This window comes from Athene noctua, chromosome 1, assembly GCF_965140245.1.
Source record: "Athene noctua chromosome 1, bAthNoc1.hap1.1, whole genome shotgun sequence".
NCBI lineage: Eukaryota > Metazoa > Chordata > Aves > Strigiformes > Strigidae > Athene > Athene noctua.
In genome coordinates this window covers 249,912,934-249,938,963 of record NC_134037.1, presented here as the reverse complement: position 1 = coordinate 249,938,963, position 26,030 = coordinate 249,912,934, and the positions used below count along the sequence as shown (strand labels likewise).

The 26,030-nt window shown below is 38.5% G+C and overlaps 1 protein-coding gene across 8 annotated transcripts in view; it reads left to right on the top strand.

Annotated features, from left to right (window-relative positions):
* The window catches only part of YAP1 (Yes1 associated transcriptional regulator), a 96,995-nt gene extending 86,752 nt beyond the window's left edge, over positions 1-10,243 (top strand). For all 8 annotated transcript variants that reach the window (XM_074916651.1, XM_074916634.1, XM_074916642.1 and 5 more), the window contains 3 exons: positions 646-776; positions 5,888-6,000; positions 6,598-10,243. In XM_074916651.1, coding sequence (XP_074772752.1) covers positions 646-776; positions 5,888-6,000; positions 6,598-6,836 — 483 coding nt within the window. In that variant the 3' untranslated portion in view covers positions 6,837-10,243. The remainder of the gene's footprint in view (positions 1-645; positions 777-5,887; positions 6,001-6,597) is intronic.
* The last annotated feature ends 15,787 nt before the right edge of the window (positions 10,244-26,030 follow it).

The window sequence follows — 26,030 nt, the reverse complement described above, 5'->3', positions numbered from 1 at the left end:
TTGATTCAAGTTGGTATACAGTCACATGTACGTAAATAAAAATATTTACGTAATCTAGGTTTGTAACTTCAGAAGAGCAGTATCAGTTTTACTAAAAAATTGATAGGGATTTGAAGAGCTTTAAAATTTGCATATGGGACAAATCGCTGGTTTGATCAATCAGAAATTTCAGAAGGCATGCCTCAAACAGGAGGAGTGAATGGCAACTTGTAGTGAAAGACTTTAAACTTTGTTGAATGAAACAAGCAAGGTAAAAAGGAAATCAGGGGCTAAATCAGAACTTAAAAGAAATGGGGGAAAAGTGCTAATCAACAGAGATAGACAGACATATCTTAGGGGTTTTGATCTTAAGAACAGACTTAGCAAAAGTGTATTGAAGTGAACTAGAAAATGTTTATGTAACCATACAGATATTTATATCCATAAACACATTTACAGTGAAGTCTCTGTAATAGTGGGATTGACTGATGGAACTTTCATTGTCATAGCAAATTCTTGCTTTGTGTTCAGAAACTTTTCGTTTAAATCTTGTAACTGGAAATAGTAAAAGCATCAGTTATCTATAATGTTATGTGTTTTATGTATCTGCAAAGTGCATTCAAATGCCTAACATGATCTTTCTTCTTCCCCCTCGCCCTGTTCTAGGAATTGGCTCTCCGTAGCCAGCTTCCAACAATGGAACAAGACGGTGGATCTCAAAATCCCGTGTCATCTCCTGGAATGTCTCAGGAACTGAGAACAATGACTACAAATAGTTCTGATCCGTTTCTTAACAGGTTTGTAGAAGTAGCTACTAGAGGGGAAAAAAATAAATTTAAAATTCTGTTTGGTACATGTAATAGTTTATTTTGAACATCTGTCTGTGCCAAAAGCCACAGCTGTAAATGAATCTTTCCTTAAATGGCAAGTCCAGTAAAAGTTGAAGATTAAAAGCTGTCTCCTGTGGGAGGAAGTAGTCTGTTCAGACTTGTAGGAAGGTTTTTTTATTCAAAGTCATAACATGTTTGCCTCTGCATAATCTGTTGACTAACAGTCATTTCAAATTACTGACTCAGAAGAATTTGTGAATAACTTGCTGTGAGATCAAATGAACTGTGAGGCACATTTAGGACTACACCTTGAGGTTCATTTTAAGGTTTCTCTATTCACCCCTCCCCTCCAGTTCAGGTATTTAATTTAGCCGTTTTTACTCTGTTAATGTTAGGTCTGCAAATAGTGGCACGTTTAATTTTAAATGATGTATTATTTTGAAGTGGGTCTTTTAAATCAAGATTTAGAATTTTACAGTATAGACTAGTCTTTTTCTTAATTTTTCCCTAATCTCTCTGAGTTGGAGTGTTTGTTTTGTTGGAGGTACTGTTTTAATTACAACTTGCATATGCTTCATACTAACCCTTACAACTTTGTATAAGCTGCTGCAGCTTGAGATAAGTCATATCTAATTTTTGCTTAGCATGTTAGAAAGAAAATACGACAGTGGTAAAACAGTCAAATCTCCAAGCCACATGAACTTTGAATCAATGGAGTAAAAATCTACTAACATTTCAGCAGTATCGAGTAGTTGATCTTAAGTTGGCGTAGTTAATTTTGTAGTTTTTCATTGGAATATATTTTGTCAGCAATCTAAACTGATAGCAACTCAGTATCCCCTACCATAAAAGTGAAAAATAATGTATTCTGTCAGAGTTCATCACTACTTTTCTGCATTTTCTTGAAATGTTAGCTTAACTTTAGGATGCTTACTGTAAGTGCTCATGAAGCACGCTCATCTTTAATGGTACATTATTATACTCATGGAAAACCTCATGCAATTAATCTTGATTCTGTCAGTCTAAGTCTTAACTTCCATATTTTTTGCCACCGATACAGTTTCAAACCTTCTCACAAGGTAAGAAGTCCACATAATGTTAGAACTGGCATGATTTTGGATTAAGGCAAGCTTAAATATTTGCCGTAATTTCAGATACTGAAAACTTAAAATCTTTGTAAACCTCTGCTGCAATTATAAATCCTTTCCCATATTCTTTTCAATAACTTAATGTTGCTGATCTCTCACACTTAGGTTCTTCATCCCTAAAGATGTACTGTCATTGTATGTAATTTTTCCAACTGTTGATATTCCATCAGCTTAGTTTAAGTTTGTTTCATTTTCTGCCTTTCCAGGAGACTTCTCCATCATTTCATACACTCTATCCTCACTCTCATTCTCAAAATTAGTAAAGTTCAGTAGCAATGGTGCAAGAACATACCCTTCATCTTGCCAGTGGAATCTGCTGTCGTTCATATAGTTTAGGTTATGTAAATAACATTAGTTGTTCTTAAGCTTTTTCTGCTACTGCATGAAGTATTGTCTGTGCTCGTGTTGTGAGTGCTACTGTGAGAGTGGGAGAAAAGTTTCTCAAGGTACACAGTGCTTTGTATACATTGGAGAAAACCAAGTGAAAAAAAAGGCCTTGCACGTGAAGAAGAAAGTAGTGATGTTTTGTTATTAAACTCCCTAAGGAACTAAGTGGTATTTCCAAGTTTGGGGTAAGCCCTTCAGGAAGACTTATCTCATACACAGACAAATCTGATTAGAAAACTTAATATTTTGTTAGAGGAGGGGTTGTCCTCTATGGAATTCATCCTGGGATCTGGTATGAGCCTTAACTGTGCTGGCCCTGTTCTAAGGAATAAAAAGGACAAGAAACCTTAAAACTAATCTGCTGTCCTGTAAGAAGCCTCTATAGATAAATGATGGCCTTAATGTGTTATAGTGACATACTAGATTGAGTTTTTGGAAGGCTGTTACCATCATACATTGATCCCAGGTATATTTTGAAATGATGTAGAATCCTCATATCTTCAAAACCTGTTTTCTGACCTGAAATGCACGTGTGTTCAGGTTTCAAATGGCCATGGCAGTGAACTATTGCAATTTATCTGTTGTGATTCTACACACATGAAATATAAAATGATGAATATTTACCTTTAATTAGAAATAGGAAAAAAGCTGGAAAGGGCAAGTTCATGTTTGTAATTTTTTGACAGGTTGATAATTAGCAAGGACTAGTTACTATAAAGTGCAAAAAGATACTACTTGCCTAGTTCCAAATATGTTTTAACTGGGCTTTTTTTTCTAGGCCTTACCCCACGTGAAATACTGAAAATAAGTACCTGACCCGAGTTCTTAATATCTTAATTTGCATTTTGGTCTGAACATTTACCTCTTCTAGGTAATTTTATGTACATCACCACACTTAATTCTGGCATATGGGTAAAGGAAATAATTTTTTTAAAAAGACATTTGTGGATATCTGTTGCTATCTCTGAATTAGATACATCAGTCCAATAGTTTTGCCCTAAAGTTGTCCTTGATGTCCCTTATGTTAAAGTTCAGACTTAGAGAAACTCTTCTATCTTGATAGGCTATATATAAAGTTCCTGATGAGAGAGTCCTCATAACTTCAGGTACAAAAGTTGGATATCCAGAGTTTAGGCTGTTGAATATTTTACACTGCCTACATAATCAGAATATCCAAAAAATCTCAGAAGATAATTGCTACATTGGAGCGATTTGAGAAAATGTACACTAATGTTTTCATTTATGTAGCTGATCTGCCTGCTGTCTTTGGTACTTACTGTCATTGTGGTGTATTTTATTTTCTGAATGGGACATCCAGCAATGCAGACTTTATTTCACCTTTTGGTTTGCTACTATGTTTATATATCTTTGTTTGTTAGATTTATATTGGTAGTGATGGTGATTCTCTTAACTCCTAAATTGGGACTTCTTTTGTATACATATAATTTAACAGGTATTAGTTGAAGAAGCATCCACTTTATTTTGAGTAATGCAGTTTAGTTGCATGCAGTAATTTTGGGTGGTGTGACTACTAAATGAAGAAATCCTTGTTGAAGAAAGAGGAAATGTATTAAGGAGTGATTTGAAGAAAAGGGCTGGACATTCCAAGTGTGAGAGCAGCAGCCAAAAAGCTTTCTCAGCTAGAGTGATTTAGTTCAGTGTAGTCTCTGTTCTGTTTTTAGAATTTTATCCCACAATGTAAAGCAACATTTTTTTTCACAGAATTTTTAAATAGCTTAATTATTAGGACTGTTGTCAAATGTGTGGTGATACTGTTTTTAAATAAATCAAAAAAAAAATATTACTTAACTATGAAGAAATGTTGGGTTTCTTTCTTGTATGGCAAAGATGTCTTTGTAAAATCTAATTTATATATATTCATGGCTGATGCCATTCTACTTTCATCTGATGTTGAATAGCTGTTCAACCATCATCTGTTTGGTTCTTCATACTTGACAAAAAGGCATTTGCTATACATTTCATGAGCACATTATGAGCAGAATTAGCATGTCTTCAAATGCTAATTTGAGCCATAAGTCAAGTTGATGTTCATTTAGTATTCAAGCTGGAAAATCAGTAAGGATTCTCAGTGGGTGCTACCAGAACCTGAAAAAATACAGATTTTGAAAATATTTTGTGAGCTTGAATATTAGGAGATGCAGGGGGAGGGAGGTAATGGTATCTTTTTACAGCTGCTTATGCAGGCAACAGTTCCTGCCAGGAAACCTGCTCCTGCTTGGGCTCCTCTCCATGAGTCACAGCTCCTGCCAGGAGCCTGCTCCAGCACGGGCTCTCCATGGGCTGCAGCTTCCTTCAGGCATCTCCACCTGCTGCAGTGTGGCGTCCTCCACAGGCTTCAGCATGGAGATCTGCTCCACCATGGTCCTCTGTGGGCTGAAGGGAGACAACCTCTGTCACCATGATCTTCCCCACGGGCTGCAGGGGAATCTCTGCTCTGGGACCTGAAGCACCAGCACCTCCTCCCCCTCCTTCTTCACCGACCTGTCTGCATTTCACTGTCTGCAGGACTGTTCCACATTTTCTCACTCCTCTTTCCCAGCTGCTGCACAGTGTTTTTTTACCCTTTCTTAAATACATTATCACAGAGGTACCACCACTGTCGCTGATGGGCTCAGTCTTGGGCAGCAGCAGGACCATTTTGGAGCCAGCTGGAACCAGCTGTGTCTGACGTGGGGTCAGCTCCTGGTGTCTCCTCACAGAGGCCATCCAAGCAGCCCCCTTGCTACAAAAACCTTGCTGTGTAAACTCAATATACTGGCCTACTTCTCCCCCTGCCCCATCCCAGATTTCCCACTGCAGCTTTCTTGGTCTTGCTCACTCCGCTGGCAGTAAGATGGCAGTAAGAAAGTGAATGTATGTAAGGCCCCATGCCATCACTGTTCTGTTAACTGTTCTGTCAACAAGATCGTTCTGAACAGGGTTTGTTTACACGATGGCTTCTGTACAGTATTTGATTTATATTAGAGTGCTCTCTTGCCATAACATATATGACTGAACTAGTAGTAATGCAACAGTGGGAACCAATTAAAGAATCGCTAAAGGAATTCCAACTACAGCTCCGATTTATAACAGCAGTGACCTAGAAATACACTTCAGTGGTTGATTAAACATGGGGACATTAATAGTTAGATTTTTTTTTTTATCCATATAGAGGTGTGAAAGGGTATGCCATAATTCTTATTTTTATAATCATTATGGACTATCTGTGAGATGCTTCCAATGGTTTTTAGCTGTGGGTGGGTGTGAAAAGTTTAAAACTACGCAGAACACAGGTAGGCAGTTTTTTAAAAGCTGCTGAAGTATACTCTCATCAAGTTAAATTGTATCTAAATAAAATGGCTTTAATTGCAAAAGGTCTGCATAAAATAAAACCCTTTTGTCTGAAAAGCTTCAGTTTTTAATTAGAATAGATCACTTCTCATGACATGTCTTCAAAGACCTTGATTTGGTTCAAAATCAAGCTTTTATTTTAATTTCTTCAGTACTCTACCCTCATTTTTTGTTCCCTTTCTTCTGTTACAGTGGAACATATCACTCCAGAGATGAAAGCACAGATAGTGGACTTAGCATGAGCAGTTATAGTGTACCCAGAACCCCCGATGACTTCCTGAACAGTGTTGATGAGATGGATACAGGTCTGTTTTCGTGTACATCCTTAATGCATGTTTTCCAAATATACTTGTGTCCATTTGCAATGAAAACAAGTCTGAGAAGCTCTGATACTTTTCACGATGTTTTTCTACCTCCTTCTGTTTCTGTAATAGAAATATTATAGTTAGATTTGTGAAAAAACGTAATCAGCTCTGTATTGGGAGGATGGAGGATTGCTCATAAATAGTATCAATCCTGTTGTTACATGGAATTTGAGTGTCCATTTGCTTTTTTAAGGAATATAGTTTGTTCAGAGCTAAGAATAGTACCTCATCCAGTGTTGCTAATACTGCTCCAAAACAGTATCTGTCCTTTTCCTTTAAGCATACAAGTTAAAATATGCTAAATGACATCAAAGATCTGCAGAGAATTGGGTCAGTAGGTGAAAATGTTGAAACAAAGGCCTGTTCTTTGTACATCTACATGCAGTCATCTTTGGTTTTTGTGATGGATTTCTATGAATCATATTGCTTGTGTGATGCAAGAGATAGAGGATTAACCTTTAACCACTTGTCCTGATAAATTGTGGGTTTGGTACTTCCAGTATATTTAATATCCTTCTTGCTTTCTGTTATAACTAGGTGACAGTATCAGCCAAAGTAACATACCGTCCCATCAGAACCGTTTCCCAGACTACCTTGAAGCCATTCCAGGGACAAATGTGGACCTTGGGACACTGGAAGGAGATGGGATGAATATAGAAGGAGAAGAACTGATGCCAAGTCTGCAAGAGGCTTTAAGCTCTGACATCCTTAATGACATGGAATCTGTCTTGGCAGCCACCAAGCTAGATAAAGAGAGTTTTCTTACTTGGTTATAGGGGCCTCAGGGAGACTGAATTCTAAATCTGTGAAGGATCTAAGGAGAATAGGACATCTGTATCTGAAGTTCAGAACAAGCCAGTGTGGCACACTTTGGCTTGTGTTCAGAAAAAGTAAATGAACAAATAATCAACAAGATTCTTTCGTTTTGCTCTTCCTTGTCCATCGCTGCTGTTATATATTGCTGACTTTTTTCCACAGTTGACTCTGAAGAACAGACATCTTCTTGATCTTTTTCTATTGCTGTTGCAACTACTGTTCAAGGGGGGTGGGGAGGGATGATGAGCCTATTTGGATGACGAATGCCATTCCTTTTGTCCTAGTGTGCGCTTGCATTATCATTTTATCTAAGTACTCAGATTTGAAAGTTAATTTCTGCATGTCACTGCTTGTAGTTTGCTCAGCTAGTTGTCTCCTGTTGCCTGTGGCAAGTGGTAAAACATGACATACTGGGGTGACAAGCCAAAAATGATGTATCTGGTCAAAAGAAGTCAATACTGATTTGGAGATATGACTTAAAGGAGGGCTGAAGACTGTTTGGCATTAAGTGTTTCTACTAGTAGCTCTTTCATTAGTCACAAAGTGCTCTTGTTCATATTTTATGTTATAGTAAATCATGAGTCATTTTACATAGAAGCATATATGAACTTTGATTGTTGCCACATATTCTAGCCTAACTTTTGTTTGTCAAAAATAGTTTTATTATTTTTGTTAGTTGGTTTAACTGTAGCTGTAGGATGGGAAGTAATTATAGGTGTTCTTTTTTTTAAAATAGTGAAATCTAAGGGTTTTTTCTGATTTCACATAGTCTTATTTAAATCTGAATTGTCTGCTTTTTTATACTTAAAACATGCCTATTGTAGCCTGATAAGCTAGTGAGTACATAAACCAGTATGTTGTGCCTGTAACTTTTTTATTTTTTTTAAAGGCTAGCTTTGAATGTAATCATTAGAATTCATGACCAGTGGCTTATTTTTCATGTTTATTTGCAAGATTTTGAATTAGAATCTGATTGCAGCAGTGTAAAAGTTAGAATTCTAAGTGTTGTATGTACAATTTTTAAATGCATTTTAAAGTAGCAGAAACCATTTTAAAATTACAGATGCATCTAATCTCTCTTCTGGTTTTCAGTTTTGATATCTAAGCAAGTTTAGATGTAAAAATCCTTAATGGGAAAAAACTTTATTAAAAGTTTCTCTTAAGTTAGCATGGAAAAAAAGAACTATTACTATCACTCTTAAGTTGCAATGAAAAGGCTAGAACACCAAAAAAAAAAAAATCTTCAACAAAAACTCCTACGTCTAATAATTATCAAATTCTGTTTGGTGAAAAATAAGCCCTGGACACTATATGTAGAAGAATGTAAAGATATGTGTTAGACGGTGACATGAGCAGGTAATGAAGTGTATATTAGTAGTAGAGCTTAGCATGGGGTAGAGGTGAATATGAATTATCTTTATTTTAACAGGAAAAGATGTATCACTAAGTTGTCTGCAGGAGTTGACACAGTTTCCAAAGAGTATTTTTAAATGAACAAAATGAGCATGAATCAAACTTTCAGTATAAGCTATGAAGTTTTGTGGGGCTTTTGTTTTTTTTTTTTTCTGATGAAAAATAGTGTCACCAGTTAACACCTCTATAATTAAGGGCCTGTCACCATTCTCAGCATGAGCCTTTATTTTCAAGGGTGTATAACATGACTATAATGATACTGTAAGCGTGAAACTTGGGTTTGAAAAAAATCTCAGCTAGCAGGGACTTCTCCTGGGGAGAGATTTTTTTGGGTTTTTTTGTTTTGATTTTTTTTTTAAATTTAAAAAAAAAAAAACAAATTCAAGTTAGGAATGAATCAGCAAAGCAAAACAAAACAAAATAAAAAAACATTATTATTATCATTTGGGGTTTTTTAAGCTTCAGAAATAGTTCTGGTTTAGGATAATGTAAAGAATGAAAACTCTAAACCAAGTCTCATTTTTTAAAAACTGAAGCCTCAGAGGCAGAGATTTGAAATTTACCACTGTAAATGGACATTTACTACTTTACCTAAGGATATTAGTGTTTGAAATACACAAAATTGTTTGTGGCTTGTTATGGGATACAGGCAGGTTTTAAAATAACAATTTTCAAAAGACATCCACAATGACAAATATATTCTGCTACACCAATAATTCAGTGATTAATAGGCCACTTATATTGTGCAATGACACAGTAGCTCCTAAAGCAGTATATTGTGTCCAAGATAGGGATTTTAGTAGCATTTTTACAATTCTTCTCTCTTCCTCCCTTCAGGAAAAAAAATACACTAAGTTGTTATAACTTGAATGGTCTGACATAAAACCACAACAGCAAGGAAATTCAGAGTTGATTCCATTTCAGTTGTCTTCCACAGTTGTACCCAGGTATAATAGCACATACGATGCACTGAGTGCAAACTCCTGACATGCTGTACCTTTCTACAACAGGGATGAGTACAGATCAGATTTTCTTTCCTTGCTTTTGTGTGTTTGTCACAGCTTTAATATTTGAATGTTTTCTTCTCATTGTAGAAACACTAAATGGCTTATACTGTATTTGGGTAGCACTGCTTAGGGTAGATACTGACAAACTGGGAATCCTTGAACTGCTCTAACATTAATTATGTTTTGTGATACTTATTTTAATTGATTTTAATACATTTCCGTTCTCTCATTTATTAGGAAACATACCATAGAGATGCTGTACTGTTGGCAATCAACATTAATTTGGATATTTTTTTTTTTTTAATTCTGCAAATGCATTTTTTGATGAAGTGGTTAAAATTGTTTGAAATGCAAAAGTGTTTTGGGTAGTATTTTATACTGATGTATATATTGAAACAGAAATCATTGTAATAATTGTAATAGCTTTTAGTTATAAATACACTACATGCAGACAGATGGGGCTGTACAATACTGTGCTGTTCAACACCTGGGCAGGGCTACTGCTTGAAAAGAGGTTGCAGTGTCAGTAAACCATATGGATCAAATATTGTACCATTCAGTGTTGGCGCTCACCAATGCAAAAGGAGAAGAGACGATTTCAACATGATTAACACTACATAGCTTTCACACATCTGGTAAATTAGTACTAAAGTGACATTTTCACTTACAAGCATGTTTTTTATACAAATTAACAGGTGTGCCTGTGTAAAATAATTTGTTTTCTGTATCTTGGAAAAAATACTCTCCACATTTAGAATGTTGTACGTTAGAGAACTCTTAAATGCACCCTTGTCAAAATTATATATATTAGTTACCAATGTTACTTTTAGATATGAGCATGACTGTAAGTTAGGTACTTAAGTACGTTCTGTTACATTATTTTTCTTTATGTAATACTTTTTCAGTTGTTTTATTTGGTATAAATATATACTTTGTGCTTAAACATCTTTGTTTGTTTTTAACATTCAATAGTATGTAAAGATACTGATTTCCTTCAGTAAGATGGATGCATTGAATTGTTGGAATTCCTGTTGTAGTATGTCTGTTCTTGTCCCCCTTGTCACTGCTTTTGTAGTCATAAACTCCAGTCCTGCAAACATTCTGTACAAGCTCACCTAAGAGACAGAGTCGTCCCACTGATGTCAGTGAAGGCTTAACATTAAAGTATACATCTCTGTGTGTTTGCAATAATGAAGAGACAGTGACTGACCCTCATACAGTCTGTGTAAAACAACACTTTAATTGCATATGGCACTATAGTGAGAGCTGGTAACAGAATGTCTGTTATCTACTATGAGAAAGCATCCACTTTTTGCAGATATGCTTTCAATGTTCAGGATCTTCCCACGTAGCAGATACATTTTTGGCTAATTCTAAGTTTATACAATAATTTGTGGCAGACTATCAATAAAGGCACACTATTTTCATTTCCAAGTTTTGACTTATGAATTGTGAAATATGTAATGACATACCTTGAAAGTGTCTGAAGATGTCAGTTTAAAAAATCTTGACAGGATTCATTAATTTTGACCTTCTGTAAAACAGAAATTGTGAAAGGTGTTTTTTTAATGTCACGCAATTTGTGATGGCTGAAGTGATACACTATTTGCATTTTAGCAGTCCCAGAGTTACTACTATTCAGCACTGAAATGCCTCAACCCTCTGAAATGCAGTGCAGTTGTGTGTTTTCTTAGTTAAAGGTCCAGGGCTCAATGCTTCTATCAGTTTGTCTTTTACTCATGAGTTCATAACTAGGTTTAGTCACTCAGATCATTTAAATTTAAACCTAACATCACACCTTGCACCTGGGAGTAGAAAACCAGTGCTGGGGCATTGACAAGACACCAGTTTTATTTGCTAGTATCACTCTCTTGCGTTTATAATTGCAGTGGTTCTGCAGGTAGCTCTCAATAGACTGTATTATAGCAAAGCAGGATATCTGGTCCAGGTGTTCTGGGCTCGCTTGGCAATTCTTTTTGTAGTATTTTCAACACTTAGTTAAAAATAAAAAGTATTGGTTTCATAAAGCCAGATATAATATGCTTCCAAGGAAGCTTTCAGTCTTCCCTATGCTAATGTGCAAGTTAGCAGCAAAAGAAGTGTTTTTCACCTAGGATCATTAACAAAATAGTTATTGGAGATCAGGCTATGATCTGTCTAGCACCTCCTCTTCTGGAGGTTTATTCAGAGATAAAGTGGGACCATCAATTTTATTTACCATATCAGCATCCACAGTTCCTTCCTGTTGAAGAGTAAAGGTGTGCTTCTTGCCCCTTGTCATCACCGCTCGTTATTGCTAACTGTAGTTATCCACACCCTCTAAATTTAGATGTCATCAGAAGAGGAAGACATCTGTACAGCATGAGAAATCTTGGTTGACGTGAAATGATAAAACCAACACTAACTGAAGAACCAAATTGCCTTTAGAATATAGGGTAGAGCTTTGTACCAGCTACCATATCCAGTACTTAATGTCTCTTAAAAAAGCCAGTATGTTTTACTCAAAAGAAAAGAGATTGAGGAAGCATGTTGAATGAGAAAACTGTAACTACCAGTACATCTGACAAAGCTGCCTAATATTTTCTCTGGAAAACTCATGATTTTTACTTTTCCTGACATATTCCTCTCTCTAATGCAGAGGTTGTAACAACGAAATGCTGATGTAGGCTGTTATTGACTGGTGTTATTTCCCTATATGTGAATGAGGTTGTCACTCTGATGATAGTATTTTATGTATTAAACGGGCATGTATTACAACATGAGAGGCAAAGTAATTTTACTGAATTTTCCTGTCTTTTTATTAGCAAGTGATTTAAAAAAAAGATAGGGGTGGGGGTGGGGTGTGTCAGGAGTAGCCCAAGAGGCTTACTCTTCATTGTTACGCAACAACAAAGTAGAACTCCATAAAAACGGGATGTCAGATCTCACCTGAAATGGCCTTTTTCCCTTCTCCCATATATGTTATTTCTGAGTATTCTAGTGTGCTTTAAATTATTTATCATATTTACCACCTTTCTCCTTGTCCCATATATGTTATATATGTTTTTTCTGAGTACTCTAGTGTGTTTTAAATTATTTATCTTATTTGCCATCTGAGTTTTGCTTGCCTAACTCCTGAAGACTGTAGTGCTAGGTGCTATTCATCCCCAAAGGAGAGCAGTGTTCCTTCTCTCCAGAATTCAGGAGTCATCCTGTTTAAAGTTATAATGTAATGCAGAAATTGCAGTGTGACTCCAAACATGCTGCCCCGCTACTGTTACAGGATGGTTATTGGCAAGCATGATTTTTTTGAATGATGGTAAATCCCTGTTCTGGTTTGAATTCTGAGAGATTGGAAGAGTTCCAGCTTTCCTATTTCATTGCTTTGATTTCTGCAGCCAGTTGTCATAGCAGGGGCACGGAGTCCTCCCCACGCCAGTGCCACCGTGCCTGCTGGAGGACTCCTAACCAGCACTTCAACCTGATGTAACAGTGATTTTTTTTAAAGCTGACAGTTTTATTCAGTTTGTCACTCATAGTTTCATTGTTAGGCATGCAAATACAATTGTCTCAGCTCTCTTGACTGACAAGTGACCCCTTCAGACTTCACCAAGCGATACAATCCTTTCATACCCATCATCTGCTGTTGAAGAGTGTGACCCGGAGGCCTCTGAGAGCTTCAGCTGTAATTCTGGACTTTCAAAGTCTACAGCTGAAACGAGATACTAGTTACATGTGTGTATGACAAAATCCCAGACCCACGCTTCCCAGAAACTGCATGATTTAGGTGGTGATGCCTCACAGCAGATGGCAGTAACCGAGATGCCTTCTGGTTAGGCCAGTGGCCTTCAGCCTATGGTCTGCAGGCTGCAAGGGGCTATGGATGTCTGTTTAGCCCAAGAAGTTGCTAACAAAAGCAAAGCCTGTGTTGCAGCTTTATGCTTTCCATACAGGAGGAAGTCAGACTGCTGCTGAGAAAAGTTTTGGTCACTACAAAAGATGACAACTGCTGGACTTGTTAAAGCTCCCCAGCTGCTGCAGCCTGTACCTGCCACTCCCTTCATTCCTGCCCACAGGTGATTCTAACAGCACAAACTGCTTTAAAGCCCTGGGGTTTAGATTTCTATACACCAGTGTGGAAAACTGACTTCCTGATGTTTAATTTTTGTTTTTCACTTAAGACGTGACTCTGCTTTTAAAGGTCTTTACTCCTGTAAACAGCCTCTCAGGATGTGGTAAATTTATACGGATATAGATGCCTCTAAGAAGTAATCTGAATATGATAAGCACCAACAGATCACCTGAGAAACAGAAATTTCTTTTTGCATCTTAGTGACAAGAATGTTAGAGAACCTGTCTCCCGAACACTAATATCAGTATCCAAGTTCCATCTATATATTAGCCATGGCTCAGAAAATAAGCTGGTTTTACATGAAAATCCATGATTGCAGTATGGCTTAGGTTCCTTACAGCTGTGATCTCTGCTGGTGAAGTTTACTGTTGTGATATGTGGATTTATCATCACCTTGAAAATAGTGAAGTCTGGTGAAGTTCATGAAAACAGGAAGAACGCAGACCTGTACTGCTGTATGAGGCCAGAGTTTCTTAGTTGCTCTTAGAAATGTCTTACTTCTAATGAAGTGAAGGCATCTGGTGGTCTTGTCTATTTGTGGCAACTGGCTTCACATTTGTTTGCATTTTATTTTTAATGTCACTAACATCTAACAGATGACCACGTTATTGAAGTGAGTGCATTGGTGACAACAGAAACAAAAGATGTTTTTTATAATGCTGTCAGGTACACTCTAGCTGGGTACACGTTGCCCTGGATAAAGAGGACTCCCACCATGTGGTGGCACATCTGACTTTCTGCTTAGCCTTTAAGTGAGGCATTTTACCATTTCCCAGGAAGACTGTGTGGCATGGTTTTACTTGTGTCCTGGGAGCGCTGAAATGTTAATGTATGCAAAATGCTTTGAGGGTAAAGCATTACTTAAGTGCTTCCTATTAATTAATTCTCAAACTCTACTATTTTGGAGGTCTTTTACTCAGAGGGATCACCACGTAGGGTATAATTTTCGCGATGTACTATAAGGTATACATCTGATTCTACTAGCTTAAGCCCACAAATACATTACAGAAAGGTAATATGTTACTGCATATCAAATTATAGTTTTCACTGGCATGTGGACACAGTAGGAAGGGTGAGCTGATTCAAGTTAGCACTCCTCTGCTGGTCACCAGTTAAGTTGAATTACCTTATATTTGATTGAAGACTAGAGCACACAGTTGCCACTGACAGGTTAATGTGCACCAGTTCTTCCTTCTCTGAAAACTTTTGTGCCTAACTCCCTAGGTTTTTAGTTATTTTTCAGATTCAGCTTTCCTGTTGGGCTTTATCCAGCCTTCTTTCTGGGAAAACAAAGTAATCTTTTAGGTGTAAAAGTACATTGATTAATAATGAGTGTGAGGGGAAAAAAATCTTGCATCATTATACATATATACACATAGAGTAATGCTGCATGCATTTGTGTGTGTATCTATATATAGATACTCTATATATAAACACTAATTTCCTGCCTGAAAATAACTCAGATTCTCATGAGCATTGTGATATTTGTTCTAGGCTCATAAGGAAAAAACATCCAATAAAAGTGCCATCCCATTTATAAAGTCTGCATGGTTGCTGCTTTTTTTAAAATCTTGGTTTTTTAGGTGTGATGTAGGAGCATACTAAAATTAATAATGAGAGAGAGAATGTGAATGCACATGTTATTCAGCTGTGCTGCCTCTAGAGAAACCAGTCTCAAGCAGTCATAGCACGCCATGTGTAAGTTAGTTTAGCTTTTGGGACTTAAAGGCACCTTGAACACAAAACCCCCGAAAACCAAAGGGGTGGGGAAGAGAAGATGGGATGTCAGTGGCTCCCCTCCTGTGAGAGTTCATTTGTTGCTTTTAGGTTAGGACAGAAGGGAAGTTGGCTCCAGATAAGATTTGTCTACACTGAAGTTTACCTTCAAGTTTACTACATAATCCATGCTATGGATCTTCGTGTATGCACATTCTGTAACTGCATAGTCATATATGTGCATACACAGAGATGTGTATATGTGGCTAAGGAGATAGAGAACTAGTACATTATGGAGAAAAATATTTATTTATGGTAGGGATTAAACCCCTAATGGGTGGCTAATGCAACTGAGTGCCGTGTTCCACTGATGGCACATACTGTGCTACTTGCTTGAGTTATTCTTTTTTAATAGAGGTTAAGATGTTTTTGGATTACTTCCCCATTCCCAAGATCCCATGACAATTGCTGGGGTTTCTTTTGTTTTTGAAGATTTAAGCTGCCTCCATGGGTGGGCCTAGACTGTTTTAAAATGTGGGTTTATTCCACACTTGAGTGTAACTATTTCTGTGCTATGACTTTTGTGGCTAGGTATTTCTTTGGTAGAACAGTAGCACTGAAATGTAAGATGGCAAGCTGATGTCTAGGCATTTGAACCTGATTCAGGGTGCTTTTGAAGTCAGAAGTCTTTGACCTCAGGTTTTGAATCAGCCCTTTGGACTGTGTGCTGTGCTTGCATGGGACCTAGTCTGCTACTGGAACAAGGAGGAGATTTTTATACCCCATAATAGGCAAACTGAGTGCTCTAACTGCTTCTAGCACTGACTGCAGAGGCCACTCTCCTAGGATTTTCTTCTTGTCTTTTTTCCATTATGTCATCTGTAAAAATGTATAATATACTTTCCATGTTATTCAAATACTCAGATCTCAGAAGGGATGTTTGCATTTTATGCATTTATATGTATCAATGCATTTGCATGTATTTGTGAATTGTATTTAGAAATACACAGAAATTTGGAGTGGCTTTGAGTGTGCTGTAAGACAAGATCAGGCAGTGAAGTGTTTGGAGAAAAAATGGAAGCAAACCAATAAAGATATATACCCAAGTATGTACTCAAAATAGCTACAAGAATTGAAGATTAGGACCTGGTAGCTCAGGAGATAAAATTGCTTTTGTGACTCAGGAGAACATCACATAATTGATTTATCTGTCAGTTTTTTGCTGTTATAAAAACACATATGCTCTCATGAGATGCACAAATTCAGTACAACAGTGACAAAGCAGTTCTATGCTGGTTTGTATCAGTGAGCAGCTGGAGTGCTGGTCAGCCTTTTGGGTACAGCATTTGATGAAAGACATGGGCTGAAGATGGTCCAGAGGAGAGTAGCGATGAGGAAAATGTGAGAGAGGAAGACCACAGTAGTTGGGTCGTTTATCCAGAGAAAAGCAGATTAAATGGTTAAAAATGATCTTCAAGTAAAAAGCAACTGCTACTATGAATCTGTTATCCCTGGAGCACAGGACAAGAAGTCATTAGTTAGATTGCAGTAAGGTAAACTTTAGGTTAGGAAAACCTTCTTTTACTCTTCTGGGTGCCTTGTTGGGGAGCCTGAGGAGGCTGTAGTAGCTTTATCATGGGAGAACTCAACAAGCTGGACGAGCATCTCTCAGAAGTGGGATAGAGCTGACCCAGCCTCGGGGTGGCTGGGCAGTCTCGCTGACCTCTGAAGTCCACTGCCAGGCACCATCTCAAAGAACTGGGGCCACTGTTAGAGGTCAAGCACTAAGTTAGAAAATGCATCTTTGGTTTAACTAGTAACCCCTGTTGCTCCTGTAATTTGTTGTTAACTAAGGTAAACACCTCAGAAAGCTGCAGTTTTGACTCTGCCACTTTGGCAATTCCTTACAATGGATGATCACGCTGATGGTGTAAAAATGGAAAAAAAAACAACTTACTTGCTACTTACATTTGTCCAGTTGTGGTTTCCAAACATTGGTTCTTTCTCTGCTTAAGAAGTCCTTTAGTACCTGCTCTTTTATTCTATTGAAAATATTCATATGCTTTAATTAAGCTCAACTGCTTTAATAAACTGGACAAAATGTTTCCACTGTGGTATAGGGTGCTTTCGTGCTATCTGTCTTCTGACTAAATGTACTTCATGTGTTCAATTTGTCTGTGAATTAACACAGCTAGTCGAGTTTCAGTGTGGCCAAGATACAATAGATTGAGCACAGCTCCCACTTGGTAGGAGAAAAACCTCCTGCGTAGAACTAAAATCATCCTGAAAATCATCCAGCCTTTGTGGAAAAGATGTATTTTTGGCTGAAACTCTAAGGGAACTACTGATGAGCTTGAAGCTAAGCCCGGATACCAGTCTTGGCAAAAACAAAAGCATCAAACTGGGTAAGAGGGGAAAAAAATCCAGCAGAAGTGTGTGGTCTTTTCTAATGAATAGTCTTTTGCACGTTCTCCGGTGCAGAGCAGTGTGGTAAAAATGATGGCCTGCAGACTTATACATCATTTGTTTACTGGTATATATTTCCCTTAAGGGAGTGGCATATTTCCCACCCCCTTCACCTCAAAACTTTCTCTTTATGGTATTTTTTTTCCCCTTTTTCCTACTGAGGATGGTCTTTCTTGTAGGTGACTTTCTTCTGTTTTGCAATTCTGCCCTTGGATAAATAAGCTTCATGAGACTTGAAAGAGAATTTTTTGGAATATAAACCTGTTTGGGACTCCGCAGCACTTTCAGTAAGTTAAGATGAAATGCTCTGCGTTTGGCTCAGGGTCATTAAGTAATTCACTGTACGTATTGCCAAGCAAGGACTATCTCATATGCTGTTTTCCTGGCTAAATTCCAACCTGGCTAATTCATGTGCCCACCTAAATTCCTCTGCACGTTTGAAAAGAGGAGATGATAATCTTCACTTGCCTCTTTAAAACGCTTGTGCCCAATCTGGCTTGTGCAGCCTGCCTTCCACAGGTGCCTGTTTCATGGGTGGGTAGGTGATAACTCCTATTATGTAAAATACTTCAGGCTCTCTCAGGATGAAAGGTGCTAAATGCATGCAAGTCATTTATTACTTTGCTCAGAGCCTGCCAGTTCTGCCTGAGCTGGAGACATGCACGACCTGTTCTGACTTTTCCAAAACAGGTTTTAATGTGCACTAAACCTATTTGCCAGCGCTCCTGCGTTGCCTTTTGTTTCTAAATTTACCGTATTGCACAGCTGATTAGGGAGACAGGAAGCAATATAGCTTGAAGCTTTCAGGAGACAGCCCCTCCCTGAAGATGTACTTCAGTGAACTAAATGTACAGCGAACAACATGCAAGAGGTGCTTTCAAGACCAGGCATGCCAATTTAGGTAATACCATCAAAGAGATTGTCATTTCCTTCAGAAGTTCACTAGCATTTTTTTTTCCCCCTCAAATGATTTTATTTTAAAATGCAGACAATATACCATTGCTGCTTCTCTGCCCACCATTGAAGGAGTGGGACTTTGGGGAGTTTGGGATCAGCAGTGTCAGCACTGGAGTAGGTTAAGCAGCACTTTGGTGAGCTTAAACTAGAGCTTTGGGGCTGGGAGTGGTTTTTGTTCATCCCCCTTATCATTTTGGCAAATGCCTGAAGAATTACTGTCTCTCCCTCTTCTATTTTTGGACAGAGGGATAGGAACACTTTGTTCACTTCAAGCAGTATTTGAGTCCAGTTAGTGGAGAACTCCTTAGCATGCCTGTGCTTCCCTCTTGCACAGGCGACAACACAACATCTTTCTGATAACTTTCTGATTAACTGTGTGATACCCAGCCTGCACCTAATGCCAGCAATCAAGATGCCTGATCTACAAAATGCACTGCTTCTCTTGATTCCTTGATATTGAAAATAAGAGATTAAATATATAGTCATTTTATACAAGCAAGCTTTTCTAGTTTGCATTACATGGAAAGGAAAACAGCAAACCCAGTAATTTGATACTTCTTACTAGTGAAACAGTCACTTGTAAGTGGATGGGTAGGGTATCGCACAGGATCACAAACCAAACCTGAACTGTAACAGAGCACAGACTTCTGGCAAACCTCTTCCCTTCACATGCCTCACCTGTGAAATGGGCATAGCTAATTTGACCCTATGAGGCTAACTTGCTTTATCAAGTAATTTCAAGGGGGTTTTTTTTCCCTTGCATGCTAACAAGTCATTCTTGAAAGGCATCCACAAGAAAAAATGCAGGGTTTAGAACTACCCAAATATTTCCAAAAAGTGTGAAAACCTGGCATAGAAAGGCTTCCTTGGGAGCCAAGATGCACTTGGCCTGCTGTTCTCCAGAGGTATTTCAAGTGTCTTCTCTTGGAGTCTAGCTCATCAACAGTGTCACCTTCGTAGTCTTGGCAAGGCTTGTATCCGCCACAAAACTCTGGCATGCCAGAAAACTGCCCTGGCAAGCCTGGTATCTCTTATTTGTACCAGAGGGTGCCTAAACTCTGGTGCTTTAGATACTGCACAGCTTTTTCTGTGAAAGGCAGGAGTAAAATGCTGCTAAGTCAAATCACAAATGTAGAAATGAATTGTGACAGGTAGCACAGACCCTGGAAAATTATCCCTGGAATGTTCTTCAAATGCATTTGTTGTTCCATATAAACCTGTTAATGCTATTCTGTCCAGTGAAACAAGGGAAACAGAAATCTGTAGTCTCAGTACTGAAAAAATGGTTGCAAAGGTGTAAGTAAGCATGCAGTCATGCCCAGCACAATTACGTCAATAAGAGCACAGTCATTCATCTGTTATTTCCCACAAATTTTACTGATCCTGTAAAGCTACCTTAAAATGTTTTTGCTGAAAGGTAAATTGCTTGATTCATCCATTCAGTAAGTATGTGGAGTCTCTACATCATTTACAAATAAAAAATCATTACATTACCTTTGCCATGATTCTTTAGTGGAGGATGTGATAACCAGGTGTCAGAAATGCGTATAAATCCCATTCTCAGGGTGTAGTTCAATTATAAAAGCATGACCATAGTTAAAACTTAAGTAACATTGAAATAAGTGCATCCTTCCAGAATGTGGATAGATAAAAGGAAGCATAGAGCCAGCGAATCCAGCATCCTTTTGGATAGCTGTTGCTATGCTGTAAATTGCAAATTAATAAAGCAATTGTTGGTTTAGGTCCTATTTTATTTTTCTGTCTGGGAAAAAAAAACTTTGAAGCACAGTTGAGGGGCCAGTAGGAGGTGCATCCTCTAAAAGCGATTTCTTCATTTAGCTGGATATTTTTTCCCCTCATTTATGGTAGTAATTAATTTACATCTATTACTTTAAAATTGATGCTTGGTTTTGGCTTTAAATAATGTAAGAGAAGAGCTGAAGTTGATACCAGCAGAGCCCCCTCTCAGCAAATCTCAAGCTGTCCCCCTGCCAGTGCAGGCCATGGATTTTTGTGTGGCTGAGTGAATCACCCTGATCCTAAACACGCAAATTACACTTGTCTGCTACAATTTTAAATAAACTTGGAGCTCTGCACAACGTAATTAAGAGCCGTGACAAGGAACTCTAAATGTTGCTTCCAGCCTAAAGTAAATCACAGATCTGCCTACAGGACCTCCAACAAACTGAATCCAGTTTTGCTTGATGAATACTTCCACGTTTTTAACCTTTCCTTTGCAGTGAAAATTCCACCTTCGTGTTAAAAGATCTAGGAAGAATTGAAAAGTAATCCGAATGCTACAATGCCGATCTGCTTTGAACCATCTGTGTCCCTGCCAGGGTGCCAGATACTCCAAGCACTCCTCTCAGCAGAGACCCCCTCAAAACATAAGGGACTATATATAAGAGCCTGGGATCTCTTGTCCCAAGAGTGAGTCACTACGCAGGCCCCAGCATCCTTTCCTGAGAAACTCCTTGGAAACCCACACAGCTTAAACATCCTGTGCCAATGGGATTAACCCATTAAATCCAGTAACAACAGAGATCCCCCCCCCCCCAAGCTGGTCTTCTGTGGCAGTGCTATATCTGGGCAAAAAAAAGTATTTTTTTTAAGATACCCATATAGCTTTAGGACCATCTGAAAAGAGATGTGGTCTGAAAGATTTGGCTTGGTGGGTTTGGAGAAGCCATCAACTAACTCCTGCTGGTGAGATGGTCCCTAAGACACTGGTGCTGTTGAAATCGGCTCAGAGCAGTTGCTCTCCAGCTGGATCTGACTTTCGTTATTTTGTGGCATTTGTGTGAATAACAGCTTTTAAGTTCGTGGCTGTCTGGGGTAAAGAGTACGTAAACATCACTCAGGGTGAATTTTGCTGCGTTACCAGCTGAGATAATCTCAGTTACTCAGTGACAGACAGAAAATCTCTTTCTTTTTACAACTGAAATTTTTTTGCACTTTTTTGGCCCTTCCCATTTTTTCTTCTGGCCTAATTCTGTCACTTTTTCCAAACCAAAGGAATTTGAAATGGATGCAGCCAGTCCTATCTGAAGCAGTAATCTTCTCCCTCCTTTTCCCAAACAGACTAGCTCCCTCAACCCACCTTTATGGAAAATTGAGATAAATAAATACTGTCTCTGTGTAAAGAAGAAAATACTTGACAACTAATTTTTAAAGCGATGGAGTTTGCACCAACTGCTTACATAAAAAAGAAAAAGGAAATGTATCCTACATAGGAGTGTTAACTAATGGATCCACCAAACTATGGACACCCAGTGAATAAGACGATCTCAACAGCAATTCAGAAACTTTGGGACTTTTCAGAGGAGTATTGCTAGTGATCACACTAATTCTGAAAAGGTAATACATTAGCATGGACCCAAAATGTACAACCTGAGTGTCTTCTTCCTGTTGTTTTGAAAACTAGAAGATATTCTCAATGAAGATTACATTTAATTGTGTGCTTGAATGATATTTTTACCATGTGAAGTAAATGGCAGTATGCATTTCTTGGTTTTGTTTAAAAATTTCATTATTCAACCAAAATTCTCTTATGCAGAACAGTGCTCAACTTCTGAACTGATTATATCTTACAGTGAAGAATTTCCTTTGTCCTCGATCCTTTGCCTCATAAAAAATAATCCAGCCATATTAGTAAGATGGGAACGACCATTTCTAAATGCTTAATTACTTCACAAGTGCCCAATGTTAAACTTTTGTAAAGACCAGAATCTCAGACAGAAGAAAATACATAGATAAGACATCAAAAAGACATCCCAGCTCAGTATAAATGTGAATAGTGTTTATGATCCTGAAATAACTTTTTAGAGGGTCAGAGCAGAGCAGGGGTTTTTTAGCTTAAGATTTCCTGGATCTTAATATATTTGCTTTCTGTTAGATTTAACTTTAGCATCATTATTTTTAGGTTGTGTTTGCTTTGGAACAATTCTAGCATCCTAAGCTATTTTTATTTTGTTCACGGTGCATACTTACAAATGTAATGTGGTTACTTTAGCTTTTTTTTTCATTGTTAAAACTTTCACGCCACCTGTGTTGAAACAGCAAAAGGATGTGTCATTTGCCGTGATATAAAGAAAAGCATCAGCCTTTTATATCAATATATTTTTTTATGATAGATTAACCAAATCCTTGGTAATTGTATTTAGTTAAGCAGCAGCAAATAAAGAAATATCTCTGGCAGCTTAAACTGGATCTTAGCTGCTGCATCCCTAGAAGTGGGCTCAGGTTCCTCTTTCGCTCCCCCTATTCACTTGCATATGAAAAAGAAGGAGGGAATGAACTGCTGGAGCCAGTTAGGAGATCTGCTCCCCTCCCAACTCCCAGGCAAACCACTGCCTGCACATACACAAAGGGGAGAAAAGGCCTTTGAAAGCACACTGGAAGGCAGGTGATGTGCATTAAGGAGTAATATTCCTCCATTACAATGAGGAGATGTCATGAAAAGTTCCCGTGCTTGGTGCTGCTGAAGATGTATGCTGAGGGGAGCCTGTAGACTCCTGCTTTCAGGTGATGCTTTTGCACAGGGACCTTCAGGCTCTCGGCTACGTGTTGAAGCTCTCGTTGGGCACTATGTCACCAACCACTAGACTGAAAGAGAAAGGCTCAAGAGATGATAAGGTCCTCTGTCAGCCTCCAGAGACGCTGGATGTGACTCAGTACACCTCAACAGCCTCGTCTCCCTATGGAAATGCTCAGGAGACCTTGAAAAATTTCAGTAGTTTTTGATATCTTTGTAAGAACCATTGCCCCAGTCATCCTGAGAGATGTGACAGCTCCATTTTAAACTAAACAAAGAAGATTTGCAGTATGAAAAATCGTATTGACTGAAACTTTGGCACTCTGACAGCACTTGGGACTTGAATGGAATTGAAAAATAAATACATTCAGTACCGTGTAGGCAATGAAAGCCTTACCTCAGGATTATTTAGTTTATAATTTGTCCCACACAAAGAGCTATGTTAAGATTGCCAAGTTAGCAGTCATGGGAATGACAGATTGAAGGCTGCCAGGCAATCTTACCCTGCCTTCTCATATATATTATTTATGCTTATTCATTGTAATATAGTCTTCAAAAAATATGGCTACAAATCATCTTCCCTACAGAAGCACATAATGAAAATATTCAGTGTATGAGCAACCAACCTATACTATGTAAAAGGAGCTTGGAGCAAAGATTAATTTTTGAAAGACAATGTTACTTTAGATTTTCTTGTTTCAATGCACAATAAAAAAAAATCTTTAGTTTTTCTATTGTAAAACTTCAAAATCAACTGAAAAAAATCTTAGATATATTTATTTATATCTTTGCACACTGTGTTTTTGTTTCTGAATTTTCTTTCATATTTAAACTCAATTTTTTTTTCCTCAGGAACATATTCGCTTCCTGGAGCAAAGCGCTGTCAAGGCAGGTACCCCATTGCCAACCATGGCCAACAGCAGAAAGGTTGTAAGCACAGGAAAGCCCACTTATATACAGATCTGTTTGAAGTCCAGAGTATAGAAGTGTTTATCACAGACTGCACTCTGTGAATCTGGTGTAGGAGCCCTGAATGCTCTCCAGGCAGGTGGTAAGCATTTCAGTATTCATTACATCATGTGGCAGAGAGTTACACAGTTCTTTGCCTAATTAACTGTTGTGCAAATAGCCATTGCATTTTACTTGTCTTTAACCCTGCTAATTTTATTTTGTGTCTGATTTTTGTAACAGAAGAGAGGGTGAGGAGTAGTTTCCTGTTCACTTTTGTCCTATTTCATTTTTTCTCCTTAGTACTCTCTGCATTTGAAATTAAAAACTGTAGCTTGTTCAAGTAGTCCCTGTGTGAAATTGGGCCCAAACCTCTGTGCCCTTGTAGCCCTTCTTGGAGTCTTTCTACACTGCCATTTTCAATAGAGAATACTTCCCAGAGATTTCCAGCCATGAGCCCACCCTGTATTTCTCCAGTGCTTAATGTTGTCATCTCCTCTGTTCTCCAGTCTCTTAACTTTCAACCCATTCTGGTCAAGCTGATCAGCCTGGAACATACTGACCTTAACAAAAGATAGCACTTAAATGCATTCTAAACAGTGCCTAGCTGAGAATAGTGCTTTATAGGATTAAGGATGAAATGGTGGAAAAATGATTCCTGGAACTTTCCCTTATTCCTCCTTTTCAGTAATGCTTACCACCCTGGCATTTCTGTGCCCAACTGTGTTATGAATTTTTTTCTACACTGTGCTTTGAGATCTAAGCTCTTACCACTAGTGGTGTGGTATGGTATGGTATGGTATGGTATGGTATGGTACGGTACGGTATGGTATGGTATGGTATGGTATGGTATGGTGTGGTTGTGTGCTGATGGCTTTGATCAATGAAGAGTGCTGCTGCTGACCCACGCCTTGCTGGGAAAGCTCATGGCTCAGGACACTCCCCTGGAAACTTGAAATGCTGTTTTGAAGGAAAATAAAGAACATCAGTGAGCATGATTTAAGAAATAAAGGTAAATATGCAATGTTGTTCAGGGTGCAATCATCTCAACAAACTTTGTAAATCAACAGGGGACATATCTAAACTGAGCTAATCCTTGTCTCCATTTACAGTGATCAGAGAGATAATGGTGCTTTTGGGGGAGCCAGAATAAGAGTCTAAACTGAGTTACGATCAACGGTGCCCTAAAAGTGTCCAATTACCTCCATTCACTGTAAAGGAAACTGAAGCTCACTTGATTGGATGCAGGTGTCTAAGGTCAGCTGTGAGGAACCCCAACCCTTGGGATTAAGTTGACTGTATCTAGGAAAGACAAGAAAAACATTGTGCTATTTTGCTGGTGAGGTCTCTGCATCCAGCTCCCCTTGCATGGAGAGGAGGAGGTAGCTGGAGAAGGTGTTCAGGGTAACACTAGGAACTAGACCTGGAGACTTGGGCAGCACCAGGGATGAGGGAGTTGTAGGAATAGTCACTTGGGATGATATGGATAGATCTGAAGGTGAACAGGGGATGACTGGGGCATGAGGGTGTAGAAGCTATAGATTAACAGGGTTTAATGCAAGAACTAGAGGGGCTCCAGGGTGCTGTTGCTGGGGTTGAGTTATCAGGAGAATGCTGGGGTATTCAGATATCCTGAGGGATAACGGTGACTAGGGGCAATGGTATTGGGAAGGTGCTGAGGTGGGGAATGAGGACATGCTGGCATGACTGAGGCAGAGGTTTAGTTTTACAGGGATTGCAAATATTGGGGTGAGGAGCTGGTGGGGGTGTGAGGGGAGAATGGCTGTTGACTTGGCTGGGGAAGAAAGAGATCGTTAGGACATATGACTAAGGATATGGTTAATGACCATTGCTTCTCGCCTTTCTTCAAGTTCTTCCTCTGTAACCACTCTATGTTATGCTTCAGGGACTGCAGCAACACGTGGTATTAGGGCCTTTTATCATCTCTGTGCAGCCCAGCCTGGCGACAGCTGCTCTTTCTTCCCCCCCAAGCAGCAAGGAA